Here is an 18,642-nt window from a genome sequence, read left to right as displayed (position 1 = left end):
CTCCCCATAATAGGCCCCGGTGTGTGATGTTCCCCTTCCTGAGTCCAAGTGATCTCATGTTCAGTTCCCACCTATGAGTGAGAACATGCGGTGTTTGGTTTTCTGTTCTTGCGATAGTTTGCTGAAAATGATGGTTTCCAGCTGTATCCATGTCCCTACAAAGGACACAAACTCATCCTTTTTTATGGCTGCATAGTATTCTATGGTGTATATGTGCCACATTTTCTTAATCCAGTCTGTCACTGATGGACATTTGGGTTGATTCCAAGTCTTTGCTATTGTGAAAAGTGCCGTAACGAACATACGTATGCATGTGTCTTTATAGCAGCATGATTTATAATCCTTTGGGTATATACCCAGTAATGGGATGGCTGGGTCATATGGTATTTCTAGTTCTAGATCCTTGAGGAATTGCCATACTGTTTTCCATAATGGTTGAACTAGTTTATAATCCCACCAACAGTGTAAAAGTCTTCCTATTTCTCCACATCCTCTCCAGTGCCTGTTGTTTCCTGACATTTTAATAATTGCCATTCTAACTGCTGTGAGATGGTATCTCATTGTGGTTTTGATTTGCATTTCTCTGATGGCCAGTGATGACGAGCATTTTTTCATGTGTCTGTTGGCTGTATGCATGTCTTCTTTTGAGAAATGTCTGTTCATATCCTTTGCCCACTTTTTGATGGGGTTGTTTGTTTTTTTCTTGTAAATTTGTTTGAGTTCTTTGTAGGTTCTGGATATTAGCCCTTTGTCAGATGAGTAGATTGCAAAAATTTTCTCCCATTCTGTAGGTTGCCTGTTCACTCTGATGGTAGTTTCTTTTGCTGTGCAGAAGCTCTTTAGTTTAATTAGATCCCATTTCTCAATTTTGGCTTTTGTTGCCATTGCTTTTGGTGTTTTAGACATGAAGTCCTTGCCCATGCCTATGTCCTGAATGGTATTACCTAGGTTTTCTTCTAGGGTTTTTATGGTATTAGGTTTAACATTTAAATCTCTAATCCATCTTGAATTGATTTTCATATAAGGAGTAAGGAAAGGATCCAGTTTCAGGTTTCTACATATGGCTAGCCAATTTTCCCAGCACCATTGATTAAATAGGGAATCCTTTCCCCATTTCTTGTTTTTGTCAGGTTTGTCAAAGATCAGATGGCTGTAGATGTGTGGTATTATTTCTGAGGACTCTGTTCTGCTCCATTGGTCTATATCTCTGTTTTGGTACCAGTACCATGCTGTTTTGGTTACTGTAGCCTTGTAGTATAGTTTGAAGTCAGGTAGCGTGATGCCTCCAGCTTTGTTCTTTTGACTTAGGATTTTCTTGGCAATGCGGGGTCTTTTTTGGTTCCATATGAACTTTAAAGCAGTTTTTTCCAATTCTGTGAAGAAAGTCATTGGTAGCTTGATGGGGATGGCATTGAATCTATAAATTACCTTGGGCAGTATGGCCATTTTCACGATTTGATTCTTCCTATCCATGAGCATGGTATGTTCTTCCATTTGTTTGTATCCTCTTTTATTTAACTGAGCAGTGGTTTGTAGTTCTCCTTGAAGAGGTCCTTTACATCCCTTGTAAGTTGGATTTCTAGGTATTTTATTCTCTTTGAAGCAATTGTGAATGGAAGTTCATTCCTGATTTGGCTCTCTGTTTGTCTGTTACTGGTGTATAAGAATGCTTGTGATTTTTGCACATTAATTTTGTATCCAGGTTGCAAATTTTCTGAACTTTTGTGCTCCATTTCCCTTTTAAAATGGAATGCTTTTAACAGCACCCAAGTCACCTTTTGAATGCTCTGCTGCTTAGAAATTTCTTCTGCCAGATGCCCTAAATCATCTCTCTCAAGTTCAAAGTTCCACAAATCTCTAGGGCAGAGGCAAAATTCCACCAGTCTCTTTGCTAAAACATAACAAGAGTCACCTTTGCTCCAGCTCCCAACAAGTTCCTCATCTCCACCTAAGACCACCTCAGCCTGGACCTTATTGTTCATGTCACTATCAGCATTTTTGTCAAAGCCATTCGACCAGTCTCTAGGAGGTTCCAAACTTTTCCACATTTTTCTATCTTCTTCTGAGTCCTCCAAACTGTTCCAAACTCTGCCTGTTATCCAGTTCCAAAATCACTTCCAAATTTTCAGATATCTTTTCAGCTATGCCCCACTCTACTTGTACCAATTAACTGTATTAGTTCATTTTCACATTGCTGATAAAGACATATCCAAAACTGGGAACAAAAAGAGGTTTAATTGGACTTACAGTTCCACATGGCTGGGGAGGTCTCACAGTCATGGCAGGAGGCAAAAGGCACTTCTTACATAGTGACGCCAAGAGAGAATGAGGAAGAAGCAAAAGTGGAAACCCCTGATAAACCTATCAGATCTTGTGAGACTTATTCAGTATCATGAGAATAGCCTGGGAAAGACTGGCTTCCATGATTCAGTTACCTCCCCCTGGGTCCCTCCCACAACACATGGGAATTCTGGGAGATACAATTCAAGTTGAGGTTTGGATGGGGACACAGTCAAACCGTATCACCAGCCATACTCTGGTACCTCTCAGGCAACCCTATTAACTCCCTATTGGCTCTGCTGAGTAAACCTTTGAACTCATAATTATGGGGAAACCTCCTCCAAATTCATGATCCCATAGTAAACCTGGAATCTTTCCCGAATGTGAGATGTGAACTTTCCTAGCACCTTCATTCCAGGGTCCTGATATTTCCCATGGATCTAACGCCCAGGTTCTCAGGTAAATAGTTATAACCCAGAATAAAAATCTTAAAAATGAGCCTGGTGTGGTGGCTCATGACTGTAAATTCCAGCTCTTTGGAAGGCCAAGGCAAGTGGATTGCTTGAGTCCAGGGGTTCAAAACCAGCTGGGCAACGTGGCAAAACCCCATCTCTACAAAAAACATGAAAACCAGCCGGGCGTGGTGGCATGCACCTGTAGTCCTAGTTACGCAGGAGGCTGAGGTAAGAGGACGCCTTGAGCCCAGGAGGTTGAGGCTGCAGTGAGCCGAAATCACGCCACTGCACTCTAGTCTGGGCGACAGGGTGAGACCCTGTCTCAAACAAACAAACCAACCCCTTAAAACAACAATAAGGAAATAAGTCCAATACCATTATCATATCTAGAAATTAACCATCATTCTTTCATATCAACTGTCCAGAGAGTGTTCAATCCATTTCCCCTTTGGTCCAGGCATCCCTGGTCACACAGCTGCTGACTGGCACATGGATAGGCAGGCTTCTTTGTTTCTGAGAGCATGCCTAGCCAACACACACATATACACACGTGTAAGACAAGTGCATCTTCAGAGTTCACAGTCTTCCTTTCTCTCCAATATGAACCAAATCAGCCCCCCCCCCTTCGCTCTGACACCTCCAATAGCTTCCCAAGGGTTTCATGACAGCTGCCAATGGCCCCTACTCTGAAATTCCTTAGGTCTGTCAGGCCTGCCTCACAATACGTACACCCACCTTCTTACAATTTTTTCCCATCAAGTGGTTAAGATCACACGTTCTGGAGCCAGACTGTCTGGCCTTGTCATTTACTGCATGCATGATTCTTGGCAAGTTAGTTAAACTTTATGTGTCTCAGTTTATAGTCAGACCCAGACAAAGAGGAATAGGATGAAGGGCAGCCAGCCTAGTCTAGACTGCCTGACAACAGCACAGCTGCAAGAAAAGTGATTGCTCGGCGGAGCTCCTCAGGCCCCCTTGTAAAGTCCCTGCTTCTGTAGAATGAACTTCTGGCCTCCTGTCCTGGCTGAAAATTAGGATAATGGTGAGGGAAGATAAAGTCAGGCTAAGGTGGAAACACTATGAATACAAAAGCCATGCTGCCTAAGAAACTTGCATACTCAAGCTCATCAAGAGATGAGCATACCTCAGTATAACGAACAGCCTTGCACTCGGCACCTGGGATCCTTCCTCCAAAAGCAGCTGTCTCTGCTGTCTTGAGATTCCTGAGGGAGTCTCACCCAATCTCTTGTCTCTGCTAAATCCAGACCAAGCTTGTTCTGACCCTGCAGCTGTGAATGGAATTTGAGCTTCCCAAAATAAATTACTTTCCCTACTGTCACCACTGCACTTGCCATGAGAGCTCCAAACACCAGAGGCCTTCTGATGAAGGGGTTTCCACCTACCTCCGGGCGCAGAGACACGCTAGAACCAGCTCCAAAAGTTCACGAGAGCCAAGTGTTAAACTTCCATGAATTTTGTGAGCTGGCTGTTAAGCAGACAATATTAAAAATTAAATTATATAGATTGACATTTCAAAAGTTTATATTAAGAACAAAGGTGGTACATAGTCAGAACACCCCACCTTCCTAATTACTTTACATTGTACTTTTATCATGCTCTTAAGGTTATTTATATTTAATATATTTGTATGGTAGAAAACCTATACGATGTTGTACTATGACACATGTCTCTCCAAGTTCAGTGAATTCACATGGGTGGATCAAAATCAGCCATGGTGGTGGGTATTTACACTACAAAAATCAGCAAGCAATAACATTCAGAGCTATTCTGCCAGGCGTGGTGGGTCACGCCAATAATCCTAGCACTTTGGGAGGCCGAGGTGGGTGGATCATGAAGTCAGGAGTTTGAGACCAGCCTGACTAAGATGGTTAAACCCTGTCTCTACTAAAAATACAAAAATTAGCCAGGCGTGGTGGCAGGTGCCTGTAATCCCAGCTACTCTGGAAGCTGAGGCAGGAGAATCACTTGAACCCAGGTGGCAGAGGTTGCAGTGAGCCGAGATCGTGCCACTGCCCTCCAGCCTGGGTGACAGAGTGAGACTCTGGCTCAAAAATAATACATAAATAAATAAATAATCAGAGCTATTCTCTCAGAAAGCAGAACTGTTAAACATTTATCAACACACACCTGTCTGACTCATCTCTGTAACTCTAGTCCTCTGAGCACATCCTCATCTCAGCTTGCTGAAATCGTGCTATATATGGAATTTGGGAAGAGTAAGGGGCAAATTAGATAGTATCACAGCTGAGAACCCACTAACACTTTGATCTTCTCTCATATCTTGACCAACGTGGAGGCTCATAATACTGATTTATCACAGTCCCTTGTGTCTACAGACCACCTTATTATTAGCTGAACACGTGCTAGGAACTTCTGGTGCAGACCTCTCTCCAAACCGGGTTTCATTTTCACCTCTTTTTCCCAAGCATGCACACAAGCTCCAGCCATATCAGACTTCTTCACTCCTGAACTACTCTATGCCAGAGGATAGGTATTGTAGGTATTGTTAAGCGCTAGCTGATTGTGCAATGGAGGGATGAGTCCCTGCTGCCACCTTATCTTTCAAGAGAAAATAGGAATCTGGGTTTTTACAAATGCAAGTCTGCTTCAGTTTTTAATTCAAAACTATTTCAGGCTGGGTGCGGTGGCTCATGCCTGTGATCCCAGCACTTTGGGAGGCCGAGGTGGGAAGATCACCTGAGGTCGGGAGTTCGAGACCAGCCTGACCAACATGAAGAAACCCTATCTCTAATAAAAGTACAAAATTAGCTGGGCATGGTGGTGCCTGCCTGTAGTCCCAGCTACTCGGGAGGCTGAGGCAGGAGAATTGCTTGAATCCGGGAGGCGGAGGTTGCAGTGAGCTAAGTTTGTGCCATTGCACTCCAGCCTGGGCAACAGGAGCAAAACTCCATCTCAAAAAAAAAAAAAAGTATTTCAAATTTTCGTGTGTTCAAGCTAAACCAAATGATGGTGAGAGCTTTTTAGCACCCCCAGTCCACCTGTAACAGACCTAGTGTAAGGCATCATGCCCTGTGGCCCACCTGATTTCACTGTGGACACTCATGCACCTTGCCAGCATCCTTCATTAAGCATGAGGCGGGCACTGGAGAGCCTTGACAAAGCCTCTTAAACACAATCCAGAAAACCCAAATTGGGCTCGGGGGGTCATTCTCTTCAGGGGCACCTTCAACCGATGGGTGAAGGGAGCCAGTGGACCCCAGTTCCAGCAGCTCAGTCCTCTGGTGGGGCAATGCCAAAGCATGCTCCGAGTTATTCCTTGGGGATACCTTGAGTTCCAATTGCCCACTCACTAACCAGCTCTTACCTTTCACGGGCCTCACTTTCTCTACTCTCCCTCTATTTCCTGTCTCCCAGTCCCCACATAGGCTGATCCTTCTGTCCTAGACCCTTCACCTAAATCCCACCTGTTCTTCAATAAACTGCTTAAGGATCAATTGCTTCTGAAGCCTTCTCTGACCCTTCTTTTCTTCTGATGCTGAGGAGTCCCGATCCCAATACTCACCGCACTTGAGAAGGAACTGCAGCCTCCTTTCTCCCTGCTGCACTCTCAGTGCCACACACAATGGCTGATATAATTGGTGTTTTAAGAATATTTGTAGAATGAATGAAATGATGTTGGAAATAGTGAAGTTACAATACAAAAAGAGAACCTCTTAGCCTCTAAAGTTTTAACACTAATATGTTCATTTGATCCTAAAGACACCATTCTCATTCCTCTTTTATAGATGAGGAAATAGAAGCTTTAAAATTGCACTTAGACCAGACTTGAACTCACAGGACTCTTTCCACAGTACCTGGCTACCTTAAGCCGTGAGGCTTCATGTCCAACACTAATATGATGAATTTGGGTAGTAAGTCCCCAGGGTTAATAATTTCCCAATAGTGGTCTACCAGAACGCAGGCAAAGCTCGCCTGGTGAAAGAAAAGTAGACCACAGGCTTAACTTGAATTTAAACAGTTCTCTGCTCCACCACAATCCCAGATTTTTTTTTTGAGACAGGTCTCACTCTGATGCCCAGGCTGGAATGCAGTGGCATGATCATAGCTCACTGCAGCCTAAAACTCCTGGGCTCAGGCGACCCTTCCTCCTCAGCCTCCCGAGTAGCTAGAAAGACAGGCGTGCACCACCATGCCTGGCTGATTTTTAATTTTTAGTAGAGATGGGGATCTTACTATGTTGATCAGGCTGGTCTCAAACTCCCGGCTTCAAGCAATCCTCCTGCCTTGGCTGAGAGGATTGTGGGGATTACAGGTGTGAGCCACTGTGCACCTGTGCCCGACCAGCAGGGGTGCCTTTTAATGTTTCTCAGGCACATTCAAAGAGCACGAACATAAATCCACAAAAGACTTAAAACCAGTTTTTATTGTTTTAAATTTCAGATATTGTATTTTTTTTATCTCTAAAGATCAAGTTAGGTTTTATTTTCTATTTTTCTTCTCATGCTTATACTTCGCTGTCTTCTTGAACACATGGAGAACGTTTATAAGTGTCTGTTTTCACGTCCTTGTCTGCTAATTCTATCATTGTTTCCCTGAGAGAAAAACATCTGTTTTTCAGAGTCTGACTGTCCCTTTTTTGTTTTTAAGGTGAAAAGTTTAAGATTAATTGCTCAGATCTCCTCTTGGGGTAGTTAGCTATCTTGAAAGTTGCACTAAGTTATTAGTAGAGTATCAGAGAACAAGACCTTTGGAAAAAGTTATAAATATATTCAGCTCAATAGCACTCAATGCAGTATGAAACCAGGGATGAGACTGGACAGAAAACTTTAAGGAACAGGAATTCAATCTCTCATGTCAACATGTGCATCAGACACAAACCATGATTTACCATGCACTCACTTCTTCCTGTTTTTCTAAAGAGAATGTTTAAAAGTTTGAGCTGAATTATATATTAGTGACAGAATATAATTGCATTTCCACAAGTTTTTAATTTAAATAGCCTACATGTTAAAACAAGGACCTCTCAGATCTACTTAAGAGTTCTACATAAACACAAAAAACGTTCTAGACCAACTGTTTCAATTTTAGAAGCACCATGTGGATACATAGCCTTTAAAAGATATTAAAATTTTATAAAGTACACATGCAGCTTAATCTTTGTTTTCAAAGCACTTTGGTTAAATATTTTTCTTCAAATTTGACCTGAAATAAGAACAGCGATCTCTGCCGACAGAAAATTGAGGTTAGGGCAGGACGAAGGTAAGACTTGAATCCAGAGGTCCCGGGAAATTCCTTGGCTAATATTTTCATCAAGTTACAACTAAAATCCAGCTGCCATGGGTAGAGAGGAGTTTTGTCATTGGATCATTTCAACCAAATTAAAAATTCATTGCTTTCACTAAGTTAAAATGGAATCCTGCTTAAGCCAGAGACAGTCAAGATTCACTGGTTTATTTACTTTTACATAGAAAAGAGCCTAGATCTAAACAGTCTGTACTCATAAGACGGCATCACATCATGCCTGTAATCCCAGCACTTTCGGAGGCCGAGGTGGGTGGATCACTGGAGGTCAGGAGTTCGAGACCAGCCTGGCCAAGATGGCAAAACCCCATCTCTACTAAAAATGCAAAATATTAGCTGGGTGTGGTGGTGGGCACCTGTAATCCCAGCTACTCGGAAGGCTGAGGCAGAAGAATTGCTTGAATGCAGGAGGCGGAGGTTGTAGTGAGCCGAACTCCAGACTGGGTGACAGAGAAAGACTCCGTCTCAAAAAAAAAAAAAAAAAAAAAAGAAAAAAAGAAAAAAAGAAAGACGGCATCACAAATGGGTTCTTGAAAACCATATTCCTAAGAGGATCCCATGAGTACTGTGCATTTCTTCCACAGAATGTGGACTCTAACTACCGTGGGTTTACGAAAATGCAACTGATAAACCATATACCCCCCAAGCATGTGTAAAACATTACCCCAAATACTCACTCATTGGATGGATGTGGAAAAGACTAGTCCACGTCTGATTTTGTGTGTGGACTATACTGTACCTTCACATCAACTTTCTCATTTTAGCCAGGCACATAAATAACATTTTTATTTTATAGGTAAGGAACTTGGGTCCCAGAAAAGTTAAGTAACTATCCCAGGAAAATAATTGGTACTCAAACCTAGAATTGATCCCAAAGCGATGCTTCCAACAAAGTAGAGAAAAAAAACACCATACAGGTGGATTGAAACTTTAAAGCTCATGAAACATTCCAAATGTGACATCCAAATCCTGTACATACATGTTTGTAACATTTTGGAAATGGGTGTGGATTTCCTTTTCATAACCTCCTAGGTTTACTGCTTTAAACTGAAATACGATACAAATACAGAGCAGTGCAGAAATCGTTAAGTGTACAGTTCAATGAATTTTCAAAACCTCAATATATCCAAGTAGCCAGCACTCTGATTAAAGAATAAAACCAACCAGGCATGGTGGCTCAGGCCTGTAATCCCAGCATTTTAAGAGGCTGAGGCAGGTGGATCACCTGAGGTCTGGAGTTTGAGACCAGCCTGGTCAATGTGGCGAAACCTCCATCTCTACTAAAAATACAAAAATCAACTTGTACTGGCGTGTTGGTGCACACCTGTAGTCCCAGCTACTTGGGAGGCTGAAGCAGGAGAATTGCTTGAACCCGGGAGGTGGAGGTTGCAGTGAGCCAAGATAGCACCACTGCACTCCAGCCTGAGTGACAGAGTGAGACTCTCTCAAAAAATAAAAAATAAAAAAATAAAACTATACTAGCCCCTTTCATGCCATCATTCCTAAGTTTATTGTTTTTTTTTTTCTTTTTTTGAGATGACATCTTCCTTTGGCACCCAAACTGGAGTGCAATGGTGCCATTGTAGCTCACTACAGCCTTGAACTCTCAAGGCTCAAGTGATCCTCCCACCCCAGACTCCTGAGTAGCTGGGACTACAGGCTTGTGTCACTGCACCCAGCTGTTTAAATTTACTTTCTAAGGCAGCCTTTAGAGTTTACAATTTAAGTTCGATGTCTGTCAGAAGCAACAGAGAAAAAATGTTTTTTTCGCAAAGACCGAAATGAAAAAAGGTAGGGTTTAAGGCTCAAGAGGTACATTTTAAAAAATTATCTTTATTTAGGTTTCTGATTCAGCACATGTATCAAAGACTAATCAACATAAAGGAGTAAATAAGACATTAATTGAAGTCTTACATCTCTCTAAACTCTGACCAAGAATGTCAAGATTGCCACTATTACCAGAACTCCAACCTAGTCAAGTTGTAGACAAGCTATCATGAACAACATACAGTGTGCACAGATATGCAGAGGCAAAAGGCATGCTAGCGCTTGGCTCTCCTCTTTTCCTTGTTGACATCTTTCTGTTGGACAGTCCACTTTTGCTTTCCAGGCTAAGTTCCAAATCAAGTCCAAAGAAGGCTCAGGGTCAACCTGACCAGATACTCTTCTGGAGGAATGCATTCTTAAACTGTTGTGCCTGCAACTTTGTTTTTGCCAGGATGAAGTTCAGACCGAGATGTACGATACAATCTAGATGACGGTGCAGACTAAGTCAAGAACTAAAGTTGAGCAGTAACCCGAGTTAAGGCATGAATGCACACACACACATGCACACACACAGCACCCATGCTATCAAGACACAGGATTTTTTTCAGTTGCCTCACGAGAGGCAACCTGGGCTTGGCAGTTAATGAGAACTGCTGAGCATTCCAGAAAATGCCCCCCATGACTTTATGCTAACAGCTGTGTGTATGTTTTAATCAAAAAATTAAAGAAAAACTAAAAAAAAAAAAAAAAAAAAAAGAAAAAAGAAAAACCAACCAAACAACAACAACAACAAAAAACAAACAAAAAAACCCACCAAAAACCTAGAAACCCCTTAATCTCTTACAATGGCTCTTGAGCATGGAACTCATGTAGCAGCATCAATGGCTGGCTCTTTAACAATTTGGAAATAAAAGGTTGTTTTACTATGTATTTCTTTGGTAGTCATCACTACAAAGTTTTCAGTGTTGGTTACCTATAAGACAAGTACTAGACAGAAGATCAAGTTACACAGAAATATTTCTTCTGTACTGATAAGATACAAATATTGAGCTCTCAAAGCACAAGTTACTATGCTTTTTCTTGCCTTATTGGGCATTCTCTAAAAGCAAGGCTTTGTGCAGGAAAAGTTCATGTCTACCTAAGGGTGATACATGTTCTATTTTCCTACAAGTGAACAATTAACAAAAATTCACATTATCAATTGTTTCTGGTTGAATCCATTAGAAGCCAATTACAAAGGGACAGCAGCACTTGGTGTCAAAGCCACTTTCTGGTCACACATTCATTCCATGGTTGCTAGTCAGTATCTCAGGAGGTCAGAATTTAAAACTCCTTTCAGTCAACAAAGGAGTAAGTTCAATTAAAGACTTCCACTATCTGCCAAATTTCTAGAATTCTGTCTAGAGTGCTAGCATGCTTGATGAGAGAAAGCAGTTCAGAGCCCAGAGAGGTGTCAGGTATTAGGTAAGTTAATTTGGTTTTGTATAAAAGGCATGGTAATCTGGCAACAGAGTACTTATCCTATTAGCAGCACAGTGGTAGCCAAGGGTCTCTGTCTGCAAGACAGGAAAATGAAGCTACTGAAGTCCCTGTTGCTCCCGCCTGCCTGCAGGATGGCTACTGATTTTACAAAGGCCTTCTGGGAGCCAATCCAGGGCTCACCTGGGAGAGTGGGTAACAGAATGGCAGTAACCATGTTTGGCCCCCATGAGAAGTGCCTGACTGAGGGAAGTCAGCTGCCCATGGGTGAGGGGGCTCTTGCCATTATGGGCTCAGAATCTGAATCTTACTGATCCCTGGTAGCTAGACAATTGCCAAGAAATTGTCCTAGCTGGTACTACCCAAGTGTTACAGTCTCTGTATAGGGTCCTCAAACACTTTAAAGGACATGAACCATCAAATTCAAAAGAGTAGTGTTTGTTCTATCAGTTCTGAATGTCCACAGGGAGAGGCAACTAGATTTATGCGGAAAAAGTGCTGTTTGAAGGAGCTGTGTTTTCTTTTGAACGGAAGTGACTTTGGGAACCAGAACATTTCTGCAGATGTCTGAATGTCAAGAACCTATCTCTAAAAGGCATTTATCAGGAATTGTTTGCTCACTCCAAGTGCTTTTTAAAAATTCAACATATGGCAATGTTTTAATTTTTGTGCTTTCAAGAGGTAACTAAATCAATAGGAAGCTGAGGGAAGAACATTCCATTATGGACTTCCTTGTTTGGCTGCAAGACACTATCCACAGCATTGAAATCTATAATCTCATAAAAGATTCTTATAAACATCTACCATATTTCTCCTATAAGAAAAACTGAGAACTGTACCATGAAGGCAAAATGTTTGCCTACTCTCAGAATTCCTTGGAATGGCAATGTACCAGGAGGGTCAGTGAACTGTTGGTGAAAATTCCGGGTTTGACATGGCCCAGTCTGATCGTATCAAAAACCTAAAGCCTTAACGATTAAATGCCAAACTTCTTCCCTGCATCTGAGAACTGTATTATGATTATGTATATTACACATACATTCTAAATAAAATTTATATAGACCTACAGTTTCTTCCCAACAATTGAGTGATGTTCTCAGTTTGGGGGTGGAAGCAGGAAGAGGTGAAAAAATCTTATTGTTGCTTTTACTCTCAAGTTCTTAAAATGCTAGTCAAACACTATTATCCAACAAGACTTTTTTTTTCATTCTGTTAACTCTTAAATATGTATTCGAAGGCAAAAATGGAGGTTTCTATACTGTACAATATTAAATATCTACAATGTCATGGTTCCTTATTTTTAGGAGTGTGTTTAATAAAGAGTTGGCTATTAGAGATGGTTGTCACAAAACATGGACTCTTAAAAATTACTGATAAATTACTTTTCAGTTCTCTGATTATATCCAACAGATACACATTCTTGTCATAAAATATACATTCTCTAGTAAGTTATTTTCATCCACAGCATATATAAATATGCAAACACAGGTGGTAAAAATCACTTTACTACCAAAGTACAAAACAGCAACTGCTGAAAAACAAAAATTAAGATGTTGCTAGTATTAAGAGTGACTCAGTGTTCCACTGCAAAGTGAAACCAAATGATTTGTGCTAAATGAATGAAAATAATGTATTCAGAATATACTTCTTTGTACACTGCACTTGCTTATACTGGGTGAAATGAGCAGCCATCATTGCTAATGTGCTACTTTCCTTTATACCTTTTTTCTTTTTTGCCAAGCAATACAGTATTTTCTGGCCATTATGCCAAGATATTCCGATAATGTCCATTTCAAATAGTATTTTCTAATAGTATTTTGCACCTTTAAAATATTTGTTCGAACTCTACTTTAAGAGAACACAAATGAAGAATGAAAGGGGAAGCCGCACTGTTTTTGTTACAATCATACTGCCTTCTGCAGCAGAAATCAAATAACACATTCTAATTAGCCATTGAAACCACGGGTGAGTAAGACAACATTTATCGACTCATGTTAGAGGGGGCCAGGTTAGGTAGATTAACATGAAGGATAAAAAAGAGAATCACATCTTAATATACGATAATTATCCATCCCATTTATGTGGAGAACGTACAGCCACATGATTCATTACTTTAGGCCATCTGTTTTACAAGAGACATGGATGTCAATAATACAATGAAAATAACCTGTAAAAAGTGTATCTGTAGAAAGTTCTGTTAAACAGAAAATGTGTCTTGGGCACTGATTCATCTAACTTTCTGTTCTATACTGAAAGCCAGATTTTCAAAGGTCTCAATTGTAGTGCTGAATTATTGGTATGTTTGGTAAACACCGTTATAATGAGAGAAGAGGGTAACAACAGCTCAGTAATTTACTGCAAATTCGTGGAAAAAAAATATAAAACAGATATCCCTTTTCCTTTTACAAACCTAAAAGCCAGGAGAATGAAGCTCTGGGCCAAGCAAAAATTGCACACTGCTGCTGAAATACCAAATACCGAATAGCGAAGGTTCCAGCCAGGGAATGGACGTACATGAAGATTCAAGTAAAACACTGATGGAAAAAGTCGTCTGGTTAGTGTTGTAGACCCACAACACTGGCTGCATTTCTGACAAACATTTACAACACAATGGATAGTGAAGCCTAGATAACCTCAGTGCAAATAAGTCATATCCAAATATGCCAGAGAAGGAAGCCTTTGGCGTTGAGTAGACGGCTCCATTGGATGAGTCCCAACTTGAAATTCAGACTAAGCTCATGCATTAAGGCTGGGAGGAGGGGTGCACCGAATGTTGCGAAGGAGTGGGCTGCGAGGTGGCTGCTGAGGGGACCGTGGGCTGCATGGGTGGCGGAGGTGGAGGCGGAGGTGGCTGGACTGGTGTCTGTGTGTTGGGAGATGGAGGCGGCGTGGGCCGTTTGAATTTGTCAGGACTGTTGCTTCTCCGTGGTGAAGGCCTCTGCAGAGGGGACAGGAACAGCAAGTCAGTCTAGGTACAGATGGCTCACTCTACCCAACACAGGCTGACTTGGCACTGGGACTAATCAAACACTAACCAACAAAGACAAGAAACCAGGGATTTCTTTCTTCATCCCTACTGGTTTCTGAACTAAGAATAAAATTTAAATAAGGCAGTGTTTACACTTCCACCTACGAAAAAGCTACAGAAAATGACTACACAACTTGTGTTGAACAAATTGCTGGACTTGGGTCCTTCAATGAGAGCTGTAAAATATCCCCTTAAATCTTTCTTTCAGTGTGTGTCACCAATTCCTTCTATTGCTTATCTCCAACAAGTTGTCCATATCCTGAAAGATACAGCTCAACAAAAATGTTTTTATGTTTGAGGGCAGGCGCAGTGGCTCACACCTGTAATCCTAGCACTTCAGGAGGTAGAGGTGAGTGGATAACCTGAGGCCAGGAGTTCGAGACCAGCCTGGCCAACAGGGTAAAACCCTGTCTCTATTAAAAATACAAAAAGTAGCCGGGTGTGGTGCCATGTGCCTGTAATCCCAGCTACTCGGGAGACTGAGGCCAGAGAATCCCTTGAGCTCAGGAGGCGGATGTTGCGGTGAGCGGGCATCATGCCGCTTAACTCCAGCCTGGATGACAGAGTGAGGAAAAAGAAAAAAAGTTCCTACTTTTCCATAAAGTCCATCAAACTGGCAAAACAGCTTCAGAAATACCTTAAGTGCATTTTTAGAATAGGGTTCTTCTTTAAAATATTGGAATTTATTCTTTGAAATATGGGCATTTCTGTTATTGGAAATATCCTTAATACTCTCACTCTACTAGCTACGTTGCTTATGGCTCTATTAGTCAACTATATTGCTGGCTCTAAAGAAAAAAGTCCCTTGGGTAGAGTTGGAACCAGATGCACTTAAGCTTCCTTGTAATTCAAGGAGAGAAAATTCTGAGTAACATTACAAATAAGGCGAACTTCAGGAAGAATACTGAAGGTCAGTGAACTGTGAAGGTGCGGACAATAAATATCTTTAGACATTACAGCAACCAACAATAATGCTTTATAGCAAGGAGCTGGCCAGAGTTCAATCAAAGCACTGGCCAGAGTTCAAATTATATTTCACAAAGGGGAATTTTTCATAGGAAGTGAAGTGAAAGTTTTGTCTCCTGGGAAGGATTTTAGTTTCAGTACCAGAATTTGGTATCAAACTGTTTTGAAGTCTCTACAGTTTCAAGGTGAACGATGGAGGAGGCAGGAAGAAGGGCAAATGTCTAAGAGCACCGATCCTGTTCTCCGGAACACCAGTTGGTACCACTTTCAGGAGTGAAGTGCTGCTTCCTACCCCGTGGACACTTACTGTGATACCATGGGATGTTCCCATGTGCTGCACGTGAAGACCCGGGGAATTGTAATAAGACATTCCGGCTCTAGTCAGTGAAGTCGGTGGCGTGAAACCAACCGTGTGACTTGCATATGATAGACCTGAAATATAACAACAAATCAAGTATCATTTTAAGCTCAACTATCTGGTGTCTTCAACTATCTAGGAGGTTTTAAATTGCAGTAGTTCTCCATCACCCACAAAAATACAAACAGATGAAAAGAACGGTGGGCTCACTAAATGGTGTGGATAACAAGGGCAATAAAAGTTAATTTGTAGGATAGAATAGAGAGCCCAGAAATCAACTCACACATATATGGTCAACTGATCTTCAAAAAGGGCACCAAGAATACACAACGAGGAAAGAGGACAGTCTCTTCAACAGGTGGTGTTGGGAAAACTGGATATTAACATTAAGTGACACTGGACCTTATCTTACACTATATACAAAAGTCAACTCAAAATGGATTAAAGACTTAAGTATAAGACCTTAAACTATAAAACTCTTAGAAGGAAAATAGGGGAAAAATTCCTTGACATTGATCTTAGCAATGATTTCTTGGATATGACATAGGCAACAAAAAAAAAGCAAAAACAAGCATGTGGGACTACATTCAACTAAAAAGCTCTGGGCTAAGGAAACAGTCAACAGAGTGAAAAGGCAACCTATAGAATGGGAGGAGATGTTTGAAAACCATATACCTGGTAAGGGGTTAATATGCAAAATACATAAGTAACTCCTATGACTCAAAGCAAACAAACACACTCAAAATAGTCCAATGAAAAAAATGCACGAAGAACTTGAATAGACATTTCTCTCGAAAAGATACACAAATGTGCTAATAGACATATGAAAAGATGATTATCACCACTAACCATCAGGAAAATGCATATCGAAACCACAGTGAGATATCACCTCACAACTGTTAAGTTGGCCATTATAAAAAAAAAAAAAAAGAAAAAAGATAACAAGGGGTGGTGAGGATATGGAGAAAAAATCCTTATACATTGTTGGTAGGGATATAAAATGGTGCATCCACTATGGAAATCAGTATGAGAATGCCTCAAAAGATTAAAACTAGAAGTACCACATGATTTAGCAATCCCACTTCTGGGTATTTATACAAAATAATTGAAATCAGGATCTCAAAGAGATATTAGCACTCCCATATTCACTACAGTGTTATTCACAATAGCAAAAATGTAGAGGCCAGGCGTGGTGGCTCACGCCTGTAATCCCAGCACTTTGGGAGGCTGAGGCAGGCAGGTCATGAGGTCAGGGGATCCAGACCATCCTGGCTAACACGGCAAAACCCCGTCTCTACTAAAAAAATACAAAAAAATTAGCCGGGAGAGGTGGCGGGTTCCTGTAGTCCTAGCTACTCGGGAGGCTGAGGCAGGAGAATGGTGTGAACTCGGGAGGCGGAGCTTGCAGTGAGCTGAGATTGCGCCACTGCACTCCAGCTTGGGCAACAGAGTGAGACGACATCTGAAAACAAACAAACAAACAAAAAACAAACAAATGTGGAAACAACCTCACTGTCCATCAATGGATGAGCAGGTAAAGAAAATGTGGTGTATATGGACATACAATGGAATATTCAGTCTAAAAGGAGGAAATCCTGCCATACGCAATAACATATACTAATCTGGAGAATATTATGCTAAGTGAAATAAGGCAGTCACAGAAGGACAAATCCTGCATGGTTCCACCTATATGAGGAGTTTAGAATAGCCAATCTCATAGACACAGAGTAGAATGGTGGTGAACTGCTACTCAGCAGGCATCAAGTTTCAGTTAAGCAAAACGAGTAAGCTACAGAGAGCTGCTGCACAACGTTGTACTATAGTTAACAGTACTGTATTATACTCTTAAAAATACGAGGATAGAACTTATATTAAGAGGTCTCACCACAATAATGATTTTTTAAAGTCAAACCCTGTCAGGAGTTCAACTGAGATTCAAGAAGGCAAAAGACATGAGAAGGAACAAGAATAAAGTGGAGAAAATAGAGCAAAGGAGTAAATATCAAATGCAAGAAAACCAGAAGTGTCAAAAAATGTATCAATAATTGACCAAACTGGAGATAGATATTAAGTAGCCAAAGAACTCAACCTCCTAGCAAAAAAAAAAAAAAAAAAAAAAAAGAAAAAAAAATCAAGAAGAAGATAGGGAGAGTGTGGGCATGAGTGAGTGAGAGAGAGAGAGAGAGAGAGAGTGAGTGAGTGAGTGAGAGAGAGAGAGTGTATGTGTGTGTGTGTCTCAGCCATAACAGCAAACAAAAACACTGGGAATGTCACAACTTGAGGATATTCAATACAAGGAACGAAAGCCCTGCCAATGTTCCCTCAAAGAACCTGGTATTTAAGGAAGAAACAAACCCCAGTCCACCATAATGTTGTGCGTAGTCTTCATCTAGGACTCCAGGATCATCTCCGCTGTGTTTTTAACATCTGTATGTCCAGACTCTCCTTACTGTTAGACAGGTTTTGATTGGGGTTCATATTCTGAAAACATCTAAAAGTGATCCTCACCTACATGTGGCATGTGCAGCCCTGGTTTCCAAGAGTTAGTGCAGAAGTCACCAGCTGGTCTGGGGAATTACTTGTTTCATCACTGCACAAATGTGGCCAGCTTTCTTTACACCTTTGAGTTCCCAACATCTACCACAATACCTAGCACGGGGGAGGCTCCATACTGGCAAAGTGAAAAGGGAAAACAAAGGAGCTCTTTGGGGAAATGTGGATAGAAATCACCTATGGACAATCACTCTGAACCTACTATCAGCTATTAGAGGCCAAGCAATGTGAACTCTACTTACTGCTTTTCTGAATTATGTAAAAACAAGAAGCTGTTAAGTATGCTTTTCCATCTGTCTTTTTTGTTTCCACGACAGAGATATTCAGCCAAGCCTTCCTTTAGCTGTGCTATTATCACAGGACTTTTCTGTGCCCTCAACATCTAATACTAAAAGTTTATTTTGTGATTTGATGATCAATTAGTGATGCTTTCTATTTGACATATTTCCATTTCCAATTGTGGAGTTTTATTC

General features: G+C 41.1%; 1 protein-coding gene across 1 annotated transcript in view; it reads right to left on the bottom strand.

The window, feature by feature from the left end:
* Positions 1 to 9,831: 9,831 nt before the first annotated feature.
* Positions 9,832 to 18,642, bottom strand: part of CCDC6 (coiled-coil domain containing 6) — a 120,526-nt gene continuing 111,715 nt past the window's right edge. Inside the window, exons 8-9 of the mRNA XM_050803056.1 lie at positions 15,566 to 15,690; positions 9,832 to 14,202 (exon numbers count right to left, since the gene is read on the bottom strand). Coding sequence (XP_050659013.1) covers positions 14,008 to 14,202; positions 15,566 to 15,690 — 320 coding nt within the window. The 3' untranslated portion in view covers positions 9,832 to 14,007. The remainder of the gene's footprint in view (positions 14,203 to 15,565; positions 15,691 to 18,642) is intronic.

The sequence above is a fragment of the Macaca thibetana genome, chromosome 9, assembly GCF_024542745.1.
Source record: "Macaca thibetana thibetana isolate TM-01 chromosome 9, ASM2454274v1, whole genome shotgun sequence".
In the NCBI taxonomy this organism is placed as follows: domain Eukaryota; kingdom Metazoa; phylum Chordata; class Mammalia; order Primates; family Cercopithecidae; genus Macaca; species Macaca thibetana.
This window is presented reverse-complemented; position numbering and strand designations above follow the sequence as displayed.